Below are 20,028 nucleotides of genomic sequence, written 5' to 3'. Positions count from 1 at the left end.
CAAATAGAATTTTTATGATATTTGCTTATGCACTTACTTTGCTTTTGATATGTTCACATTAACCACCGATCAACCTTCCAAATAAAATCAGGCAAATGTAAAAAGTGAATGTCTGAGAATGTTCCTGTGACCTGATCACTGAAAAACAGAGGTGTTGTTTTTGTTCGAAGAAAGGGTAAGCGTGTTCTTCTCTTCATGTAACACCTGTCACTCACAAAGATTAAATAGTGAAACGAGGTTCCTGGATATTATGTGACACTTTCAAAACGCAACGGACGTCACACTTGTTCAATGTTCGGGTCAGCAGATAACAGATCACATCTCTCTACACAAGTCACAGGACAAAGCATCACCACATCAGAAGTACCACTCAACCTTCACGGTGTACACAATACCACTATTTAAACTGATACATAAACTAGGAGGTTCACCAACAAACAAGGCGGTCTGCAGAGTGGCTGAAACATGAGGATAGGCGTTTTTTGCTCAGCAGTTGTCTGTTTGGTTTTGTTCTCAAGAACAGGTGGGCGTTCTTTTGATGTCATATCAATAATGGTATAATTAACACTTGCTATTTGTTTATTCGCTTTAGTCACTAAAATGATCAAACAATCACTATCGGCTGTACACCCGTTTCCGAAAAAATACATTGACGTTCCAATGACTATAATTTATTATTCCTATCGTTAGTTATTCCTATCGTTATTATTCCTGTCGTTAGTGTAAATAAAGAATATTTATCAAAAGAAAATATCAACCAAGAAATGTTTTGTTCTCGGGCTTAGAACCAATTAGCGCAATTAGTGTTTTATTAATGTATATAAAATATGAAACACTTTAATCTTTATTAAACATGTAATTACTTGCATAAGAAGCTTTGTTTACGAGTCTATTTTAGTATGCATATCAGTTTCACGACGCTATCAAAAGTACGACATTTCATCATCTGATACTGAGCTTATTAGCAGCCCAGCCATGTCAATCATTCTGTTCCCAGTACGGCTTAAGTGAATGATTTATATTTACCAGTAAATTGCCTTGCCATATATACTGTATATTAATTGATATTATTTAATCCATACGTTACACGTGTTGTACTTACTCACTATCACTATAAATTGTACTTTCAGATGCATGCAACTTGGAAATAATTACAACGAGGTCACCCACAAATATCAGTTCACCGGGCTACCCTTTTAAAAACTATCCCAAGTGAGAGCATATTATTGTAAATTTATCTTCGTTTTTATTCTGGAGTATAACATTTCAAGGCTTGATCTGGACCCGTCATCATGTCGAACTGAACAGGCACGGGAAGAGTTCACAGTTACTGTTACTGAATAAAGAAGAAGACGTAACCAAGAAAAAACGTTTTTGTTAATAGTATGGAAACATGCCAACAGACACGAGGTTATTTCTGTGAAGCAAAGATACTGACATCAAGTTACTAGTTATGATTAATTACTAGTCTCTCTCTCTCTCTCTCTCTCTCTCTCTCTCTCTCTCTCTCTCTGTCTGTGTGTGTGCGTGTATGTGTGCGCGCTCGCGTAACGTTAGTGTTGCTAAGAGACAATCATTAAATGGTTTTATCTATCCGCAGGAATACGAACTGCTGGTGGAGGATCGATGCCAGTGACGAAGACAGCAACGTTATTGTGAGGGTTCTGGATTCAACCATCGAACAATCCCAAAATTGCACTTATGATAGTCTTTCAATTTATGATGGTAAGTTTATGACACCTTCATTATGCAGCAGTATTTTTTCAAAGAAAGGAAATCGTACATTGTTTTTATGTTACCATTAACAACATTTGAAATTTGAACAAAAAATCAGACATGTCTAACTAAGAAAATTCTACCGCTACACTCATTGCATTGTGTATTTTATGGTCTCTAGTAACTCATGCCTGTCTGAAGAGGTGACTAACGGGATCGGGTTTTCAGGCTCACTAATTTGGTTGACATCGTATCCAAGTAGATCGATGCACATGCAGTTGATCACTGGACTGCCTGGTCCAGAGTCAATTGTTAACAGACCACCGCCATAAAGCTGAGACATTGCATAATGCGGCGTAAAACTAACCTCACTCACTTAAAAGAGCGTGATATATTTGCTCTCAGGACCAGATGCTACGGGTCCTTCTCTTGGACGACTGTGTGGACGGAGCCGCACCTCTGTGATAAGCTCTGGTAGATCCATCTATATCGTCTTCAAATCCGACAGCAGTAACCAGTACAAGGGCTTCCTTCTTCAGTTTTCTGAAACAACAAGTGGGTTATTTAGTCACAATTCATCAGAGGTACACGTTCGTTGTGCCAAATCAGTTTACATTTTGACTAAGTGTGTAATGAATGACATGATTGTAAAACTTCAAAAAGAGGACAATTCAAGCATTTCCCTGACAACCTACTCTAGCTGTAGCTGTATATTTTGATGTTTTGTAATTTGGGAAACTTGTAATTCTCGGGGGTACTGTATATAATGAATTCCATTAAAATCTGGAGATGCAGTTCATGTATTTAAGTCCGAGTACATGTTATCGTTGCTGTTCGACTACGTTGTGTGACTACATATTATACATAGCACAGTCATTCGATATAAGTCATTTTACATTTCCCTGATATCATTTTTTTCTAAGGATGTGGAGGGGAGTTGACAGCAACACCTGAGGGAACAACCTTTTCATCACCCGGCTTTCCCTACTGGTATGCAAAGTAAGTATATCTGTCTTTCGTTTGTTTGTTTGTTGTGGTTTTCTTGCATTAAAGAACGAATGAACCCATGTTTTTTTCACTCTTTTAACCACTACATACGAAAGACTTGTGGTTAGTCTTGAGCGGAACGCCAAAGTCATTCTTTATAAACGCGTGGTTAATCAATACCGAGCGATTTGAAGCTGTAAGAAAAGGTTATCTGCTTCGCTCCCGTGAACAAAACTACAGACAGGTTATGTAACGCTGTCGCAAAAGCACTGCGCAAGAACATGTGAGGAAGGATTTTCAGTCAGTTGTATATAAAATGTGTAACACGCTCGTCAATTTGCTGATTTCTCGACGTCAACAAAGACATGCCGAATCCTTAGGTTGCCGTCAAATGTTCCCGGGTGTCGGGTGATGGTGTCACTATGTACAGATTTCAACGGGGCTCCCCAGTTCGTGCTAAATATGTTGTTTGTGAGTGCGAGCGATGTGGAAGCTTGCATGTATTAATTCAGGTGGTTGGACACCTACCTCGCTTCCAAAATAGAAGATGCTATTTACATTTGTTTTCTTTGAATTAATAAAACAAAACTATTAAGTCTTACTAGTTGTAGTAAATGATCGATAACCAAAAGGAGTGACAGTATTATTGTAGATCGTATTACATTGACACCCACATTGCTTCCAAAAGGCGTCACGAAATGATTTATGTGTTTGTACCCCCTAGAGTGTATACGATCTTTAATATATCTAATGCATAAAACGTCAGGGTAATTGCGTACCAAGTCTTCATATCCCCAAAGACCATAAAGACCGTGGTAATCATACATGAATGGACCAATGAAATTCCACCAAAGTGATGATGTCAGGTGTTCGCCAAGAGGGTAATATGTTCTACCCTACCTCTAGCGCCTGCTATTCAAACAAGTTGCTTGTAAAAGCTCTAATGTATTTACAGTGCTCTCTTTAGTCTTTATTCATTAAAGGACAATTTGTCCCCCACATTTGAATGATATCCCCGTCTATGTGTTCCAGCGACATGAACTGCACATGGTACTTCACGGCAGAGAATGAAAATGATACAATAGTCATGACGTTTGATGTGATTGATGTGGAGACAAGCATCCACTGTGACACTGCCTCGGTTTCCATCTACAACGACCACGACAACAACGGTGAGTTCGATATATGGATGACGATGCTCCTTATAATTATGCTCTTTGTAAAGTCCCTGTACATGGACAGCACATGTTGTGTTGTGTCTCGAATAGAACAGATGATACACCATTTACACAAAGACTGATCAGCTAGGATCATAGTGCGACAGGCATGTTAACATGTAGCGTTCGTGGCCGTCCATATCGTTTTCAGGGAAGTTAACACCCGTGATATCAACTTAAGCAAACAAACAACTTCAACTTTTTCTAAAGCATACCCAATGTGAATTAGGTATGAATTCCTTTTCAGAGCCTATTTATACTGTAATTGTGACGGAATCACCTTGTCGGTGGTTCAAGGGCGGTTACTCTCCCACATTCTTAATAAAACATTGCAGATTGTACATTTGTTAACGCCAAAACATTCAGTGATCAACACCATGAACGCCGATCTACGATCGGTATACGATCACATGTGTCAACCAAGTCAGCGAAAATGACCACCCGATCTCGTTGGTTGAATGTTTCTACAACCATGGATTATTAAGGCCAGTTCCAAACAGATCTTCACGGGTGTTGAAATTAAACAAAAACTGAAACGTTGTTATCATGAATTCACAGATATCTAGGGACGCAAATACAGTCACGGTTCTCTTACTGACACAAAATACATGCAGTGTTTGCTACAATGGCCGTGGAGTCATTAGCATTCACGAGTGTGAACTTTTTACGGAACGGTTCACACGATATCTGTGAAGCAGTTGGTTGAAAATTTGACCTTTGATTTCATAGATGGGGTGATATGCTAATCGCCGAATACCTACTGTGTAGACGGTATAATGTCCTTAGTATGGAGCATAAAAAGGTTTCGAAAATGCTTCGTTAGATTAACGGTCATGGCGAGTTTTGTCAGATGGTAACCTATGTTAAAGTTCCTGTCAATATAACCACACTCAAGGAGAGCAATCAGTCATGACCAACTCATTGTTGTTTTCAAACCCTTACCGCTTTCAACTTGATAGGATATACAATGTCCAGACACTACTTTCTGTCATTGATGATAAGTGCTTGATTTTATTGAAAATCGTGACTCAAAAAACTGTCATTGTAGAGTTACTACTTAAACTGCCATCTCATGCTGACTGACTGCAGCTCGGGACCTAACACAAGTTCCTGTAAAGTGCTGGATCTTTGTGCTTTGTCTTGAATGAATAATATCTTCCTCGTGTATCCGTGTTCTCTTGCTTAAAATGTTTTTGACTGATATAAGGAAAAAAGGGTATACCAACTCTGAGGGTGCGGGTTCGAATCCCGTATGGGACTCAACCACAAAAAGTACTAGAATTTGTACTTTTTTAGCAAGAGAGCGTAAACCGAAATATGACATGTTACATTTGACCACTTTCCAAATGGTATTGTGTAATTATAACACTCCTGAGATTAGATGGTGTCACCAGTCTAGAAGTTATGCTGTCTTAGACCATTTTGACCAGCCGCGTACATTGTTACAAAATTAAGCGTATTGGATATTGGCAATGACTTGCTATATAACTTTTTTCCCAGTGATGAAGTCTGTCTGAACTGACAAAGTCTTTGCACAAGCACTTTCGTAAAGACAAATTCAATATCGCTGTTATATTGATGTGGGCCTTCTCACAGACAAATAACAGTGTAATAATAACTGGGCCCACGTGTATGTTTTCACATTGGCAAATACAGTTTGGTGAGCGAATCGTGTGTAGAAAAAGGTTTATATACACGAAAACGAAAACAACGAAATGCCAGCTTCTCCTTTCTCACAAATCGGTTAATTAAACACGAGAGAATATTCTGTCATTCAGGCACCCGGTTATGATGTAGGTCGATATCCAACATTGTCTCCCAACTACCCAGTAAATGATCCATAATTCAGTAATATTGACACACAAATCTAAAGCAAAATGTTGCGATTCATATAGGAAGTGATTCGATAAAATGTAAAAAATGTGATAAAAAGTTCGAATGATATTCGAGTAACGACATAGTTTTCGCATGTCTCGATAATCAACCTACCACCAGTTTGTGTCTGAAGCTGTCTCCCTTCGAAAGTCGAAGTTGAAGGGAGATATAGAAACGAGTTCCGTCCGTACGTGCGTCCGTCATACGTTGTCCGAAACATACCTCCTGCACTATTCGTGATAGTGTAGCCAAACTTGGTACGCATGCCAAGCATGATCTCCAGATGTGCCTGTAGGGGCCTACAGTTAGATATGAATTTTATTCTTCGCGGTGTCCATGGAATATGACTTAGGCTGACTTGTGACTGATGATGAGGATGTCATCTTGTCCGGAGGAGATTCCCTTTAGCTTTATCAAACTAGTTACACATGTTCGCCATTTTCATCATGATCCCTAGATGCGCCTTTGTTACACACCAGTGTGTGATTTATTTTTTATTGACTTTGACTGAAATTAGTGGTTGTGCTCTTGGTTGATTTGCATTTCTGAATATGTTTTGTGTGTGTTTCCATGGCAACAAGTTCTACCTCGACTGAATTTAGGGGTAGTGTTCCTTTCTTACAATACTCTCCTTCCACTGTGCCATATGTACACGAAAACATTGACATACTGTAATCGTAATTAGCACATATATTCATAAAGAGTTTTTTGACGTTGCGGGGCATATTGATGACTTTGCCTTCTTGTTATTCTTATTTCTTACAGACGAACAGCTACTCGCGCAAGTCTGTGACTCGACCACGCCTCACCTTCAAAGTTCCAGAAACAAAATGAGGATCGACTTTACTAGGGCTATGGACTCGTCAGGAACAGGATTCTCTCTGACATTCAAAACAGTGAAAGGTATGCTAGACATGTTGTCGAAGCTATTTTACTTGAGGTTACAGGAAATTGAATTTTCGTTTTGCTGCAAATACTTTAACATAATTTTGACGATTACAATCAAACCTGGCATTGCAATTAATTCCATTCGTTTCTTCGACAGAAAAAGCTGCAACACTCATTGGACACTGACATTTATTTATTCATATCAAATTAAGTGCACTCAGAGGTTTTTTTCTCCAATCACCAGCTGATGTTTGCAAGCTGACAATCCTCTCTTCTACTACCCCGCAATACTTTGTATCGCCTGGATACCCAGATGGATATGATAGGTAAGTTTCAAGTATTTGTTACCGTAAACCATTTACAGTTAATGTTTGGTGTAACCTTTACATTTGCTTGGAAGTTGAAACCTGCCATAAATACATCGACATCGTATCTAATTGACATCGTAATACTATCTATGTTTGTATTTATCATCCTAAATTGTGTTCCACAGGAGATATCGCTTGTGTGAGATCAAACGATATCTCCTAGGAGATATCACTTTGACAGTAGATTTTGTACAGTGCCATAACAATGCTATGGCGTCATGGCTCGATGATGTCACAATGTTATGACGTTGTACTGAAAAAGCTAATACCGGTGCTGTGATCAGAGATCTACATTTTTCAAAACTAATGGAGAATGATTTTGGATGATACATAGAATCGCACACGTGTGTCTACTGATAGCAATTATATCAACACTCGAAATTAGCGGAAACATCATTGAACCTAAGAAAAAAAGGGCACGGAAATGGTTTAGTGTTTATGTCATTTAAAACAGTTATTTAAACTAATACATAAAATTCCTCACTTGGGTGTTCATGCTAAGTGGCTTTTGGTGGGCAAAAGCTATGAAAAATGGTATTTTTTCAATTATTATTTCTGTCTGAAAATAGTAAATAACAATAATAATTAAAATTTCAAAAAGATATGACGTGAGGTTTGAACTCAGATTTAGAACTCCCAGCACACAGAAAACGAGAAATGAGAGTTATTTTCCCTTTTATTTACAATAGATTGAAGTAGCACATTGGAAAGAAAAAGTACTCTCTTTCAGTAAACTCTAACTAGATGACGCTATAGATAGCCTAATAGATAAGGGATTAAAAAGACAGTTGAAAGCCACAATTGAAAAAGATGATGACTGGCACTGAGGTGATTCAGCTCCCATAATTAGCCCACAGATATATGCACCGCAGTCTTGTAAGAATACGCGCCTAGGGACATGGGGCACTCTGTATCGAGGTTTAACAGAACTTGAATAAACATATGCCAGAATGACTGATTAGGAAAATATTATTTGTATTTTCTATGTCAAACATTTTCAAAATTCTAGAATAAATGTGTCTTTTAACTTTAACTGGCATCCACAATCATGTGAGCAGAATTGATTGAACCCTAGCACACATTCATAGTATAACTTAAACCTACACGTAAAAACTTGAAACTAATTCACATTAACTTTTGCGCTGCAGACAGCAATATTCCAGCTATGTGTCGGCTTCTGTAAATAATCGAATCTGGCCAAAACAGTCCATTGATCAACAGTATGAGCATCGACCCATGCAATTGAGATGCCAGGTTAGCCTCCTGATCCCTTAAGTCGTCTCTTACAACAGGCGTGGGTTAATGAAGATCAGTGCTAGCCTAGACCATCACGGGTGCTAGACTACTTGTTAAAAGCTCCTGAAAGAAAGTACAACTAGTCATGTCCTCTTTACTTACAGTAAACAAAATTCCAGTAAAGAGACTTAAAAAACTGAATTTACTAAGGGACATTTACTTTAAGCTTTGCAAATACTTTAACAGTAAGTGACGCTTACGTATTTATCAACTATGTTAAAAGTTTGCTCAGGGAACAAAAAGATTTCTGACTGACGTCGGACGACTATATGTTCTGAAGTTATGTCTAGTTTACCACTAGAAAATGTATGCTCTGAAAAGTGTTTTATCTATGTTTTTTTTTCAGGAACACGTTTAAGTAGTACCTTGTCTTTTTTAAAATATATACTATCGACAGAAAATAAGGGAACCAAGAAATTGAATGTAGATGACTTTGACTGTGACAGGGTCCGTTATCGTGGCGTATCTCCCAAACGCAACATCCAATGACAATGGAATATCGCATAATGCATGCCCAGCACGTGCTACACGTGCATATGGAAGTTAACTCCTGTAAATGTACTGGAGAAGTCGCAATCACTAATGCAATAGAGATTGACACTTACTGACAGAAATGCCTCCGAGGCAGTATCTCTGTGAAGCAACAAAATGGAGAATTGTGGGGATGATAGAGGGGGGGGGGGGGGGACGGGGGACATCATTATGTGAAGTTGCCCGGCAGATGGGTAAATAACAAAGTGTAATTTCACGCCTGTGGGATAAGTACCGTCAAACGGGTGGGGTTGCAACGAGACCTTGGCGTGGTAGACCAAAATCAACGACACCACGACAGGATCGTCTCATTACGTTAATTGCTCTACGCGATAGGTTTAAATCGGCCCCTGAATTCCGCACACTCACTGGAAGACGCATTTCAACCTCAACCGTTAAAAACCGACTCTATCAAGCTCGTCTGAAAGCAAGACGGCCTTTTAAGGGTGTCACCCTTTCAGCTCACCATAAGCGCCAAAGATTGGCATGGGCTAGGCAGCACCAGGGACGGGCTATGCGCCACTGGCGTTACACCGTGTTCTCTGATGAGTCAAGGTTTTGCCTACGATTCACAGATGGCAGAAAACGTTGTTGACGTCGGAGCGGGGAGCGATATGCCACAGCAGCAATTCTTGACCATGATCGATATGGAAGTGGTACTGTCATGGTGTGGGGTGGGATTACACATGACAGACGATCAGATTTGGTCATCATTAACGGAGCCATGACTGGTCAGCGATACGTTGACCAAATATTGCGTCCTGTTGTGGCTCCATTGGCTAGAGTTATCGGCCGAAATTTTGTATTCCAAGATGATAATGCCAGACCACATCGGGCCCGAATTGTCTCCGCTTATCTCCGACAAGAAGGTATCCAGACATTGGACTGGCCCTCTAAGTCCCCAGACCTGTCCCCAGTTGAACATCTCTGGGACGCTCTTGGTCGAAGGGTGTACGCCAGGGACCCAGGACCAGCCAACCTGGCCCAGCTTGGTGCAGCTCTCCAAGAGGAATGGCGGGCAATACCACGGGAAACCATCCGGAAGTTGATTAACAGCATGCCATCAAGGTGTCGTGAATGTGTTGCCCAACATGGTGGACACACCAGATATTGAACTTGACGCCTAAAATGGATTTAGTGGATATTTAAAGCAGTTTCAAATTCGCTATTATTTCATTAGTTCCCTTATTTCTCTGTAGGTAGTATACATACAAAGTACATTAGTGTCTCAATTTAAAAAAAAATATTCTCTCAAAGTTTTATATGAACCATATTTGAGGGGACAACATTTTAGTACACATTAGTTAGAACTTAAACATGTTATTTGTGCATCATTTGTGCATAATAGGCAAGCAGATTGTTGTTTACATACACGTATAGTTGGATTATAGATATAATCATTCGATACGAATTTCAAAATATACGTGTTTGTTGTTATCAGTGACTTGGATTGTACTTGGGTAATCGTGGCACTGGATCAGCTGTATGTTCAACTTGACGTCATCGACTCAGAAATTGAAGGCCCAGACCCGTCATGCAGCAACGACTCAGTGACTGTTTATGGATGTATTAACTGTCTTTTGTCATCTAGACTATTTGCTTTGAGCTAATTTGATGAAATTAACACTTATTTATAATAATTACAAGTGATTGTTTTATTGAAACTATTCGATTGCCAACGTAAGAGATCGTATTCACTTGGATCTCAAATATTATTATATAATAATTATATCATTTAGGATAAAGGCAAAGAAATCATAACAATTATTTATTTGGATATCAAAGAATACTTAAAATAACACATCATTTAGGATGTGAAAAGGACAGGAAAACACATTTGGAACGTGCGTTGTGATCAATTACTTTCATGTAGATGTGTAATAATTTGTTACAGCAATGAATTTTTCAAGCACTGCACTGGGAACGTTTTGTGGCAATGCCACACCGACGTACACATCGCCAAACCACGGCTTGTTTGTGAAATTTAAGACAGATGATGTGATTGAAGATAAAGGGTTCCGTATCAGATACACGAGTGTCAGAAAAATAGGTAAAGATTTATACATGTCTTACATCAAAGTTACATGTTTGTTTTGTTTACTGGCTATGGTAGAATGATTGCCGGTATTCAATTTGCCTATGGTCGTTCACATACATACATACATACATACATACATACATACATACATACATACATACATACATACATACATACATACATACACACATACACACACACAGACACACACACACACACACACACACACACACACACACACACATACATACATACATACATACATACATACATACATACATACATACATACATACATACATACATACATACATACGCGCACGCACACTTGAATATGTTTCTTATATTGATTTGTTTGTCAGCACTAACCCCATACGTGTTCTTTTTGTCATTCATCTGTATGAATATAACTGATAGGACCATTACATATAGTAGACATGTAAGGACCCGGTTTAGAATTGATCTCCAGTTACCCATGCTTGTCGTAAGAGGCGACTAACGGGATCAGGTTTTCTGGTCAACCGTTTACACACTGCCGCTGGAATATTACTGAGGGCGGCGTAAAACTAAACTCAATCACTCATTACACGGAGTAATGTTTTGACAAACATACTAATTTGTTTGTCTTTAACAGTGTTTATATCATTTTCACTCTTTACACGGAGTAATGTTTTGACAGGTATACTAATTTGTTTGTCTTTAACAGTGTTTATATCATTTTCACTCTTTACACGGAGTAATGTTTTGACAGGTATACTAATTTGTTTGACTTTGACAGTGTTTATATAATTTTCCAGACCAATGCGGGAATACATCTCTCACAGCTCAAACAACATCCAAGTATCTTCAGTCTCCGGGATATCCTAACAATTATCAAAAGTAAGTATAACTTATATATTAGTATTTTCAACATGTATTCCCATTAACATTTACGAGTTTGAACACTGAACCAAAATACATCCTTACATCGAGCTACCTTACCAAAGACACAATATGCATTGACGTATTTTGCCCACCATTCTTACATGTCTTAGTGAGATACATGGTTTCGCATTTCAAATGTGGAATATATTTGCCTGGAAATGTGTTATTTTACATCACATTCTCACGCTTGCAACTGTTAACCAACATATATGATTTGGCTGAACACTTTGATATCACAGTATGGTAAGTACTGCAGCAACAAACACACCTCAATACCCAACTGTGCCATTCAAAATGGTAATCTTTTATAACACGTAATGTGACAATTCTGGGTCTACAATTCTACATGTTCTACGCATGGTAAACAAATAATCCTATTTCTTCTCCTTGGCTAAACGCTTCATTTCGCAAAAACTTATTAAGTATATTAATCTGTGACATTGGAGCGGATATTTGAACTTTCCAAAAACCTACTTAATAATTCAAACAGTTTATTTATTTATTTATTTATTTATTTATTTATTTATTTATTTATTTATTTATTTATTTATTTATTTATTTATTTATTTATTTATTTATTTATTTATTTATTTATTGTGGGTATCCTGCTTACCTATCAATGCATAGTTACCGCAAATCATCTCTTCTTGCAGCGATGATCTTTGCATCTGGACGATAACGGCATCGTCGCAAAGTTCCATGGTCAGAATCGTGGTACTCGATTCTGTTCTTGAAGGGGGATATGACTGTCCCTACGACTCAGTGACGGTTTACGATGGTAGGTACATAAAACTGACTAAAATAATGTCTAATGTCTACTGATATTCACTTTTTGCATATGTAACCAGTTGCTTATATTTTATCCATCAGTTATTTTACATGCATATAACTCGAGCAGACCATTAAGCGATCTGTTCCCTCTATCTTCCCTACGGTTAAATCAAAGTTTATTTGGTTGTCTATATAATTTACTCTTTCTTGTCTTTTTGTAAGTGGGTATTAATGATGGTAAATGTTGAATCCGTTTGTTTTACAGGTAGTAGCATACATTCAAGCGTGATAGCAGTATGGTGTAACACAATGACACCGACAGTACAGAGCACTGGATATGCAATGACGCTCCGGTTTAAGACAGACGACACCAATACATTCAGGGGCTTCAGACTCAAGTACTTTGAAACAACTAGTAAGTAAGCAACCGATGCTTTAATATTTCACCCAAAGCGTATACAGTATCTGAAAGATGTCAGACAATGCATTTTAATGCTTTAGGTTGTATATTTGGAATGTTTTTTTTGTGTGTGTGCAAGGAATGAGATGCATAACTTACGTCATAGCCTGAAAGGGTAATTTCTGCTATAATAAATGCACCGATCCTTTTAGCACACTACAATGATGCATTGAATGCCGACTTAAATGCTAAAGGCGAAGTACGAGTTTCAAGAGTGTTCATAAAAGTGTTCACTCTTGTCAACCACTGAATGCACTTGTTAACATTTACATGAAGCGTATTCTTCATGTCATCAAGACCGATACATCAACAATCTGACTGTTGACTTTGAGGAAATATCCAACAACTTAAATTCGATCGATTAATGACCTCTACTTTCATTACAAAATATATTGTCAGTTTGAACATCGATACCTACTTTGGCCTATGTGCCATCTGGCACACATACGAGATCCATGGCACTATCTTTACCATGAAAAGGGAAAGATACGGGCTGTCAATGTATTGTCAGGAAAATGTGCGCTGCTAAGCCAAGAGGTATTATTCTCATCTATTTCAGGTCCTTTGCCATGCGGTGGACATGAAAATGCCCTTTCTTACGATCAGTATATAACATCCCCAGGTTATCCCGGGAACTACCCACCGTAAGAGCGCTTTCGTTTATCAATCTATAGAGAACATGTTTGGATGATACTAGTAATTCGCTTTTCAACTGCTACCTACAATATATAGAGTGTTTATAAAAACAATTTTTCATTTTGGATTACATCTTTAATCATATATGCCCAAAACATCTTGTTTACGATTTCAAATTTACTTCATAGGTTCCGATTGCTTTGAAAATGCAATAGATATTTTTGACAACAGGTTGGTTCTATACCTGTACTCTTGAAGTTAATATTATGTGGTGCATCCGTTTTATTTTTATTATTCCTCGGTAACCAATGCTTGTTGCAAGAGGCGTCTAAAGGGTTCGTGTGGTGAGACTCGCTGACTTCGTTGACACAAGTCATCGATTCCCAATTGCCTACAGCGATACTCACGTTGTTGACTACTGGAATGGCTGGTCCAGACTCGATTATTTACTCATCGTCGCCATATAGCTGAAAATTACTTAGTGCGACGTTCAGCAACAAACCAACCAGCTACCATTTGCACAACCGTTGTCTTTTGTTCTTTCTGTTCATTTGACACAAATGATTTAGTTTCATTATTTCCATGCACTTATGCATAAACTTCATTTATGTTTCATTTGGCAACAGAAACAAGGACTGCATTTGGTCTGTTACCTCAGACTTTACGCAAATCAAGATTAATGTTCTTGATAACCAGATGGAAGGACTCTCCTGTACAAATGACAACGTTACGATCATAGATGGTAAGGCTCCATTGTTTTAGTATCGTAGAAGACAGTCTTCAGACCATATAATACAATAGGGATGCTATAAATCTGCTTTCTCTACTACCCGCTCAAATGTACGAAAAGCAAACAAATCAATGTACTAACGTGCATAAGATACTATCATTCAAGGATGAAAGGCATTGTCCATTGGCGAAAGAAAACAATGCTTTCTTCTGTGGATTATGTATAGGCCGTAGTTATTATCTTCCTCTTCAGGCAAACTATTTATTCTTTCCATCCAAAACGACCGTCACACATATCAGTATGTCAATATAGATTAGCTATAGAGATAAGCATGTTTGTATTCTTTTTCATTTTCACTCATTTGTTATCCGATCGCGTTTGCAATCTCCTTATGCAGCCATGCCTGTTTTGCTACGAATTGTGTATTGTTTGCAGAACAGTACATCTGCAGTCACCTTTGTTAATTGTTTGATATATGTGATGTTCTACCGCTTGTGTATAAATGATTGTTGTTTTGTTCAGGAGATGGAGTGTCATTAATTGGGGAGCTCTGCGGGTCTAACACACCAACAATATACAGTTCTGGTTCGTCTGTCACAATAAGGTTCCACTCAGACTCTACAGTCTCTGGCAGAGGCTTCAAGTTAACATATACAGGAGGCGATGATTTCAACCGTGAGCATAATATTTGTAATTTACATACAACTGAGGATATTATTAATCGTGGTCTTTGATGAATCTGTTTAGTTTCTTGAGCACTTGTATGTGTATCTGCTTTAGCAAAAGCATAAAACATAAGAATATCATTCTTTGAATCACTGTTTCCATATCTGGGGGACTAAACCGCCTCTATTTTCTTCAGCATGTGGTGAACAAGATATCTCCGCTGAGCCCTGGTTAGACTACATTACCTCGCCCAACTATCCGTACCACTACCCACGGTAGGCTGATGGTTGGTTGATTTGTTGTTTAATGCCGCACAAAGCATTATGTCAGCTATGTGGCCGCGATGTACGCAATACGATGACCAGTGTCGACCAAGTCAGCGGACTTGTCTACACGGGACCGTTTGTCGCCTCTTACGACAAGCATGGGTTGTTGAAGATCTTTAACTAACGTTGATTTTCACGTGTGTAAGTTGAAAGATTAACAGTTGTGTAAAGCAAGTATAATGAGCAGTTGTACTTCATGCATAACCTGAACAGTTAATGATGTGGCGCCATATTTCAGTAACATTTATGACAGTTATCCCATCCTTCAACACCCGTATTTACCCTCTGTCCAAAGAGCAGAAGATTGTTCTTGTGATCGAAGGTTAACAAGATTTTTATCATGTATCACAACACGAAGTTAACTTGGTAAGTGAATGCAGTTATACTTTCACCTTGTTTAGAAGACAATGTCTCGGTGATTTTCGCCCAGTAAACTCTTAGCGTTTTACCATTAGGACTAGCAGTGATCACACATTCAAAATGCATTGATCAAATGTTTTGGGGGTTTTTTGTGGAAGAGAAGACTGACGTAATGTAGATCAAAAACTTTAGCACCTTAGTGAAACCTGTAAACACGGATACGTGCCAATATATCCCGTTTCCCCTGTTGTGCCGAAGTCTTTCATTTAGGGGGTAGGAAGTAAACTGGAACAGGTACCTGTATCCATTGGGGAAGACAAAATGTATAGGTGTCCACTCATCACAATTTGCGATTCAGTGTTACTCTCTTTGTCAAGCACGGATCATCTGATCGTGGTTTCGTTGTAAAGCTCATCCTTGGCTACTGACCATGGCATATGGGTATCGTATCCATGGTTGTCATCAGTACGAGTTCCTTCCAACTAACGCTGTTGCATGCATAAGGTGGCATGGCACAGTCTGCGATGCTCAATCAGCACAAGCCGAGAACAGCTTAAAACAACACTCACTTATTGTCACAAGGATTGTAAATGTTGGCTGTGCCTGAAACTGCAGTGCTTTTATAGTAACATTCCACTTCATAAATATCAAATCTACATGTGACAACTGACATAAGAAATTATACCATTTCAAGCCAATATGAGATTAACATCAATTTAAAGAATACATCTGCTTGACAACATCTGCTTTGCAATGCAATCTGCAAAGAATGTTTGCTGCTTATGTCGATGGGTAATCGAAGATTCTTACGAGATTTTATTTCTTTCATGTATTTTCCTACAGCGACACTGACTGTTCGTGGTCAATCAATACGGGGGACGTTGACATGGTGGTGTCCGTTGACGTTATTACTTCGAACTTGGAGTCTTCTAGCAGCTGTTCCTATGACTACATCGAGTTTTTCGATGGTAAAAACAAAACAAACATACCTGTGTTGAATACGTAGTTTCGGCGTTACTATTAAGCTATTTGGAAATAGATATTCATAATCAGCCTAGAAAGTTTTGGCTTCTGAAAGTTCTGTCCATCGTAACTCTCTCCTCCCGTGAACTTCTATTGTAGCCCTTTTTTCATTATTATCAGTAGTGTTATTAGTGGCAAAATGAGACCTGCCCCGAGTGTTCATGATAACCCATGATGTGATCTGAACTACAGTCTTTGAAGTAACGATCCGAAGACATCTCTGTACTAAACTAGATCGAGCACCATACTGAAAAGGCTGACGATATCAATGGACATTTCTAAAATAATAATGTTCTTTGCAGAGAATAAGCTGTTGGTTTATGTTGATGCTGGGGTGTTGATATAACTGCTGATCTTGTCAAGTGCCCAGTGTAGATGACATAATAGTGGAATATTGTCTACTCATTCACATTTTGTCCCAGTAAGTCCCCATGGTAATAGTATGGTGATCTACATTCAGTTGTTGGCGATGATCTACAGCCCGTATTTTATATTGTATTGTCCAAATAGTGATATTTGTTTTAACCTTCCACACTAACTTTAAATGTGAATGTGATATTCTAGTTGTTTTACTGTCCTTTGACGACACGTTCTTATAATGTATACATATTTCATTTCAGTATCAAAATGCTGTCGTCAAAATGGCTGAAATATTGCCGATGTGACGTTAAATATTAACTCACTCATCCACTTCATCCCATACTAAAGTTGGACCATCTATATTTGGAGATTACGACGATATATATATAGCCTGTTCCAGCCTATAATGTTAAGTGGGACTGCTATAAACGTGTAGTTCCCGCCATGCAATCGTAACTTTGACATTTGTACTCACTGGTTTGTGCAGGCTACTCTGACCTAGACACATCACTTGGACGATATTGCGGCAGCGATCTTCCCTCAAAGCACAGCTCTGGAGAAAACATGTACATCAAGTTCCACTCTGATAATTCCAACACAGACACTGGTTTTAAGTTGTCGTATGAAGCCAAGGTCCGTGACAGCTGTGAGTATTGTTTAAACATTTGTTTTTATATAGGTTTCACTGGATTACCTGATCCTAAAATCACACGTAACGTGACATGGTAGGAGTACTGTTGTGCGATGTTAGACATGAAACCATTACATTTCCACACAAATTGTGATACTGCAGTGTGCAACCGTTCAGGCTAGACATGCTTTAGATCTTCGTGAATATCACTGTTTTTCAGCCCATTCATTTAAGTTTCATTGGTAATTCTCACCTTCAGTGCTGAGTGGACTCCAGTTTTGGAGTATACGTATTCAGTAGCATTAAAGTTGCAAATTTGCAAGTGTGAACTATTTACCGAAATATAGCTGTCGAACTCAATAATCATGCTCGTATACAAGGAAGTCACAGTTAAACGTCCATGTGAAAAGGGCAAAATCCATATTAAGAACTTAAAAATAGTACCAACAGCACACTAAGAGGCATGTTCACATTATGTCTTGTTTTGTAACAGTTTCAGACCCAGTCAACATCGGTGGTATTGTTGGAGGAACTGTCGGTGGATTCTGCTTCATTTGCATTTTCATTGGCATATTAGTAACAGCAAGAAAAAGAAACCGTCCAGCGGTCACCCAAATCCGAGACAACATCGTACACAATGTCAGTCATGGGCCCTATGAAACTACAGTTACTCCGGCCGCCTTTCAGCCACCCCCTGCATACGCCCAGGTGGTCAATTCCCCTCCCTATCCCCAGCCCGTTGCTACGAGAGACACCGCCCCCATCGTAACCCAAGTAGCCGACTGAGAACAGCACAAAGTATCCCTAATACGTTTACACAGAAATTCAAACTCTAGTCTATTCACGTGAATCTATAAAATGTCTTAATTAGGGATCATCCAATAAACATGTTAGACTTAAGATAGTAAACTGTGTGTCTTTTCCAGATACCAATACCTGAAACCGGAAAGAAATATGTTTTTCCAACATTTGTAAAAAATGAAAATGTCTGGTAAACTACAGTATACACTGCAAATGCCAAAGAAATAATCAAACAGATTCACTGAAACACTAAATACCACATTTTCGACATTGGGAATGAAAACTACATGTGTCAGTTTCAAACAGTATGTTTTTCAACCAATTGTGAGTCTGCTTTTGCATATTTTATCAATTCTGATACTCTAATAATAATAATTATAATAATAAACCTATTAATACTCGGATGTTTACATATCACAATGGGATATGGAATAAAGATCACGTTATTGCGCCTTTTTGCTGTTTTCTAATATGATACACATGTATCATGTATCTTGAACACTATACATACGTGTTGCATTGCGTTATTGTCTTTGTCCACTTTATGAAGATACTGATGCTTCTGAAAAATTGCAGTTACATTTTTCATGAACTAACTAAACAAGCTTAACACTTCCATTGGTCCTCACACACAAGAACGCAACTAGGAATGCATATAAAACAAATCATGATCACACAGTCATATTGTGATAGTTCACGACATTGTAGTCATATCTTTACATGTAAGGAATATCGCTGACACAGAGAGCACTATCTGAAAGCAAAATGCTCATTGCAGAGTATGATGAGTGATAAGGGAGCACATACGGCACTAAGTATGCATATTATTTCTTTACTGTGAACTCACTAGTTTTAGATATTTATATTGAAATACTACGTCCTGACATCGTCTATTTTCAGTCTGTTTCTGTGGTTTTCAAATTCAGATGAGTGAACGTCAAGACAACAATTTTACACATTTCAGCATATTAAAAATCTCCGAACATGCATTTGTAACTTAATAAAGAAGTAGGTTGCGCGAAAATATAGTCACGTTCAGAAATATTTCTTATCAGTTATTTTGTTGCTGTTTGTTTTTTATTTATTTTTGGCCCAACGTGCTCTTGTTTCTCACTTCACGCATATTCCTTCTTAAGCTCTACAAACTTGTTGATATTAGTTTTATTATTGGATATTTATATAGCGCACATATCCATACAACTATTGCTTGCCCAAAGGCGAGGGTATTCGTTTCCATCGATCACTGGATGTCCGTCTCAGCGTCACATCGTATTAACAATCTCAACTCCCTGGGGGGTATACAAGTCTTGCTGCCACTAGCCGCACGGGGTTTATTGTGGTTCTCTCATCCTAACGAGGTACCCAATTCACAGCTGGCTGGACTGGGGCACATAGTCACATTACCTTGTCCAAGTTCACTGCACC

The 20,028-nt window shown here is 38.4% G+C and overlaps 1 protein-coding gene across 1 annotated transcript; it reads left to right on the top strand.

Annotated features, from left to right (window-relative positions):
- The first annotated feature begins 305 nt into the window (after positions 1 to 305).
- On the top strand, positions 306 to 19,631 carry LOC137276757 (cubilin-like). Its single transcript, XM_067808397.1, has 20 exons — positions 306 to 523; positions 1,131 to 1,212; positions 1,601 to 1,725; positions 2,122 to 2,271; positions 2,640 to 2,715; positions 3,736 to 3,875; positions 6,561 to 6,698; positions 6,928 to 7,009; positions 10,320 to 10,444; positions 10,773 to 10,928; positions 11,713 to 11,794; positions 12,493 to 12,621; positions 12,880 to 13,025; positions 13,630 to 13,714; positions 14,333 to 14,448; positions 14,959 to 15,111; positions 15,299 to 15,377; positions 16,632 to 16,756; positions 17,659 to 17,817; positions 18,296 to 19,631. The coding sequence occupies exons 1-20, from the start codon at positions 466 to 468 to the stop codon at positions 18,586 to 18,588; spliced, it is 2,499 nt and encodes an 832-aa protein (XP_067664498.1). The 5' UTR covers positions 306 to 465; the 3' UTR covers positions 18,589 to 19,631.
- Positions 19,632 to 20,028: the final 397 nt, after the last annotated feature.

Source organism: Haliotis asinina, chromosome 3 (assembly GCF_037392515.1).
Source record: "Haliotis asinina isolate JCU_RB_2024 chromosome 3, JCU_Hal_asi_v2, whole genome shotgun sequence".
NCBI lineage: Eukaryota > Metazoa > Mollusca > Gastropoda > Lepetellida > Haliotidae > Haliotis > Haliotis asinina.
Note: the sequence above shows the minus strand (reverse complement) of the source record. Positions and strands in the feature narration are given on the sequence as shown.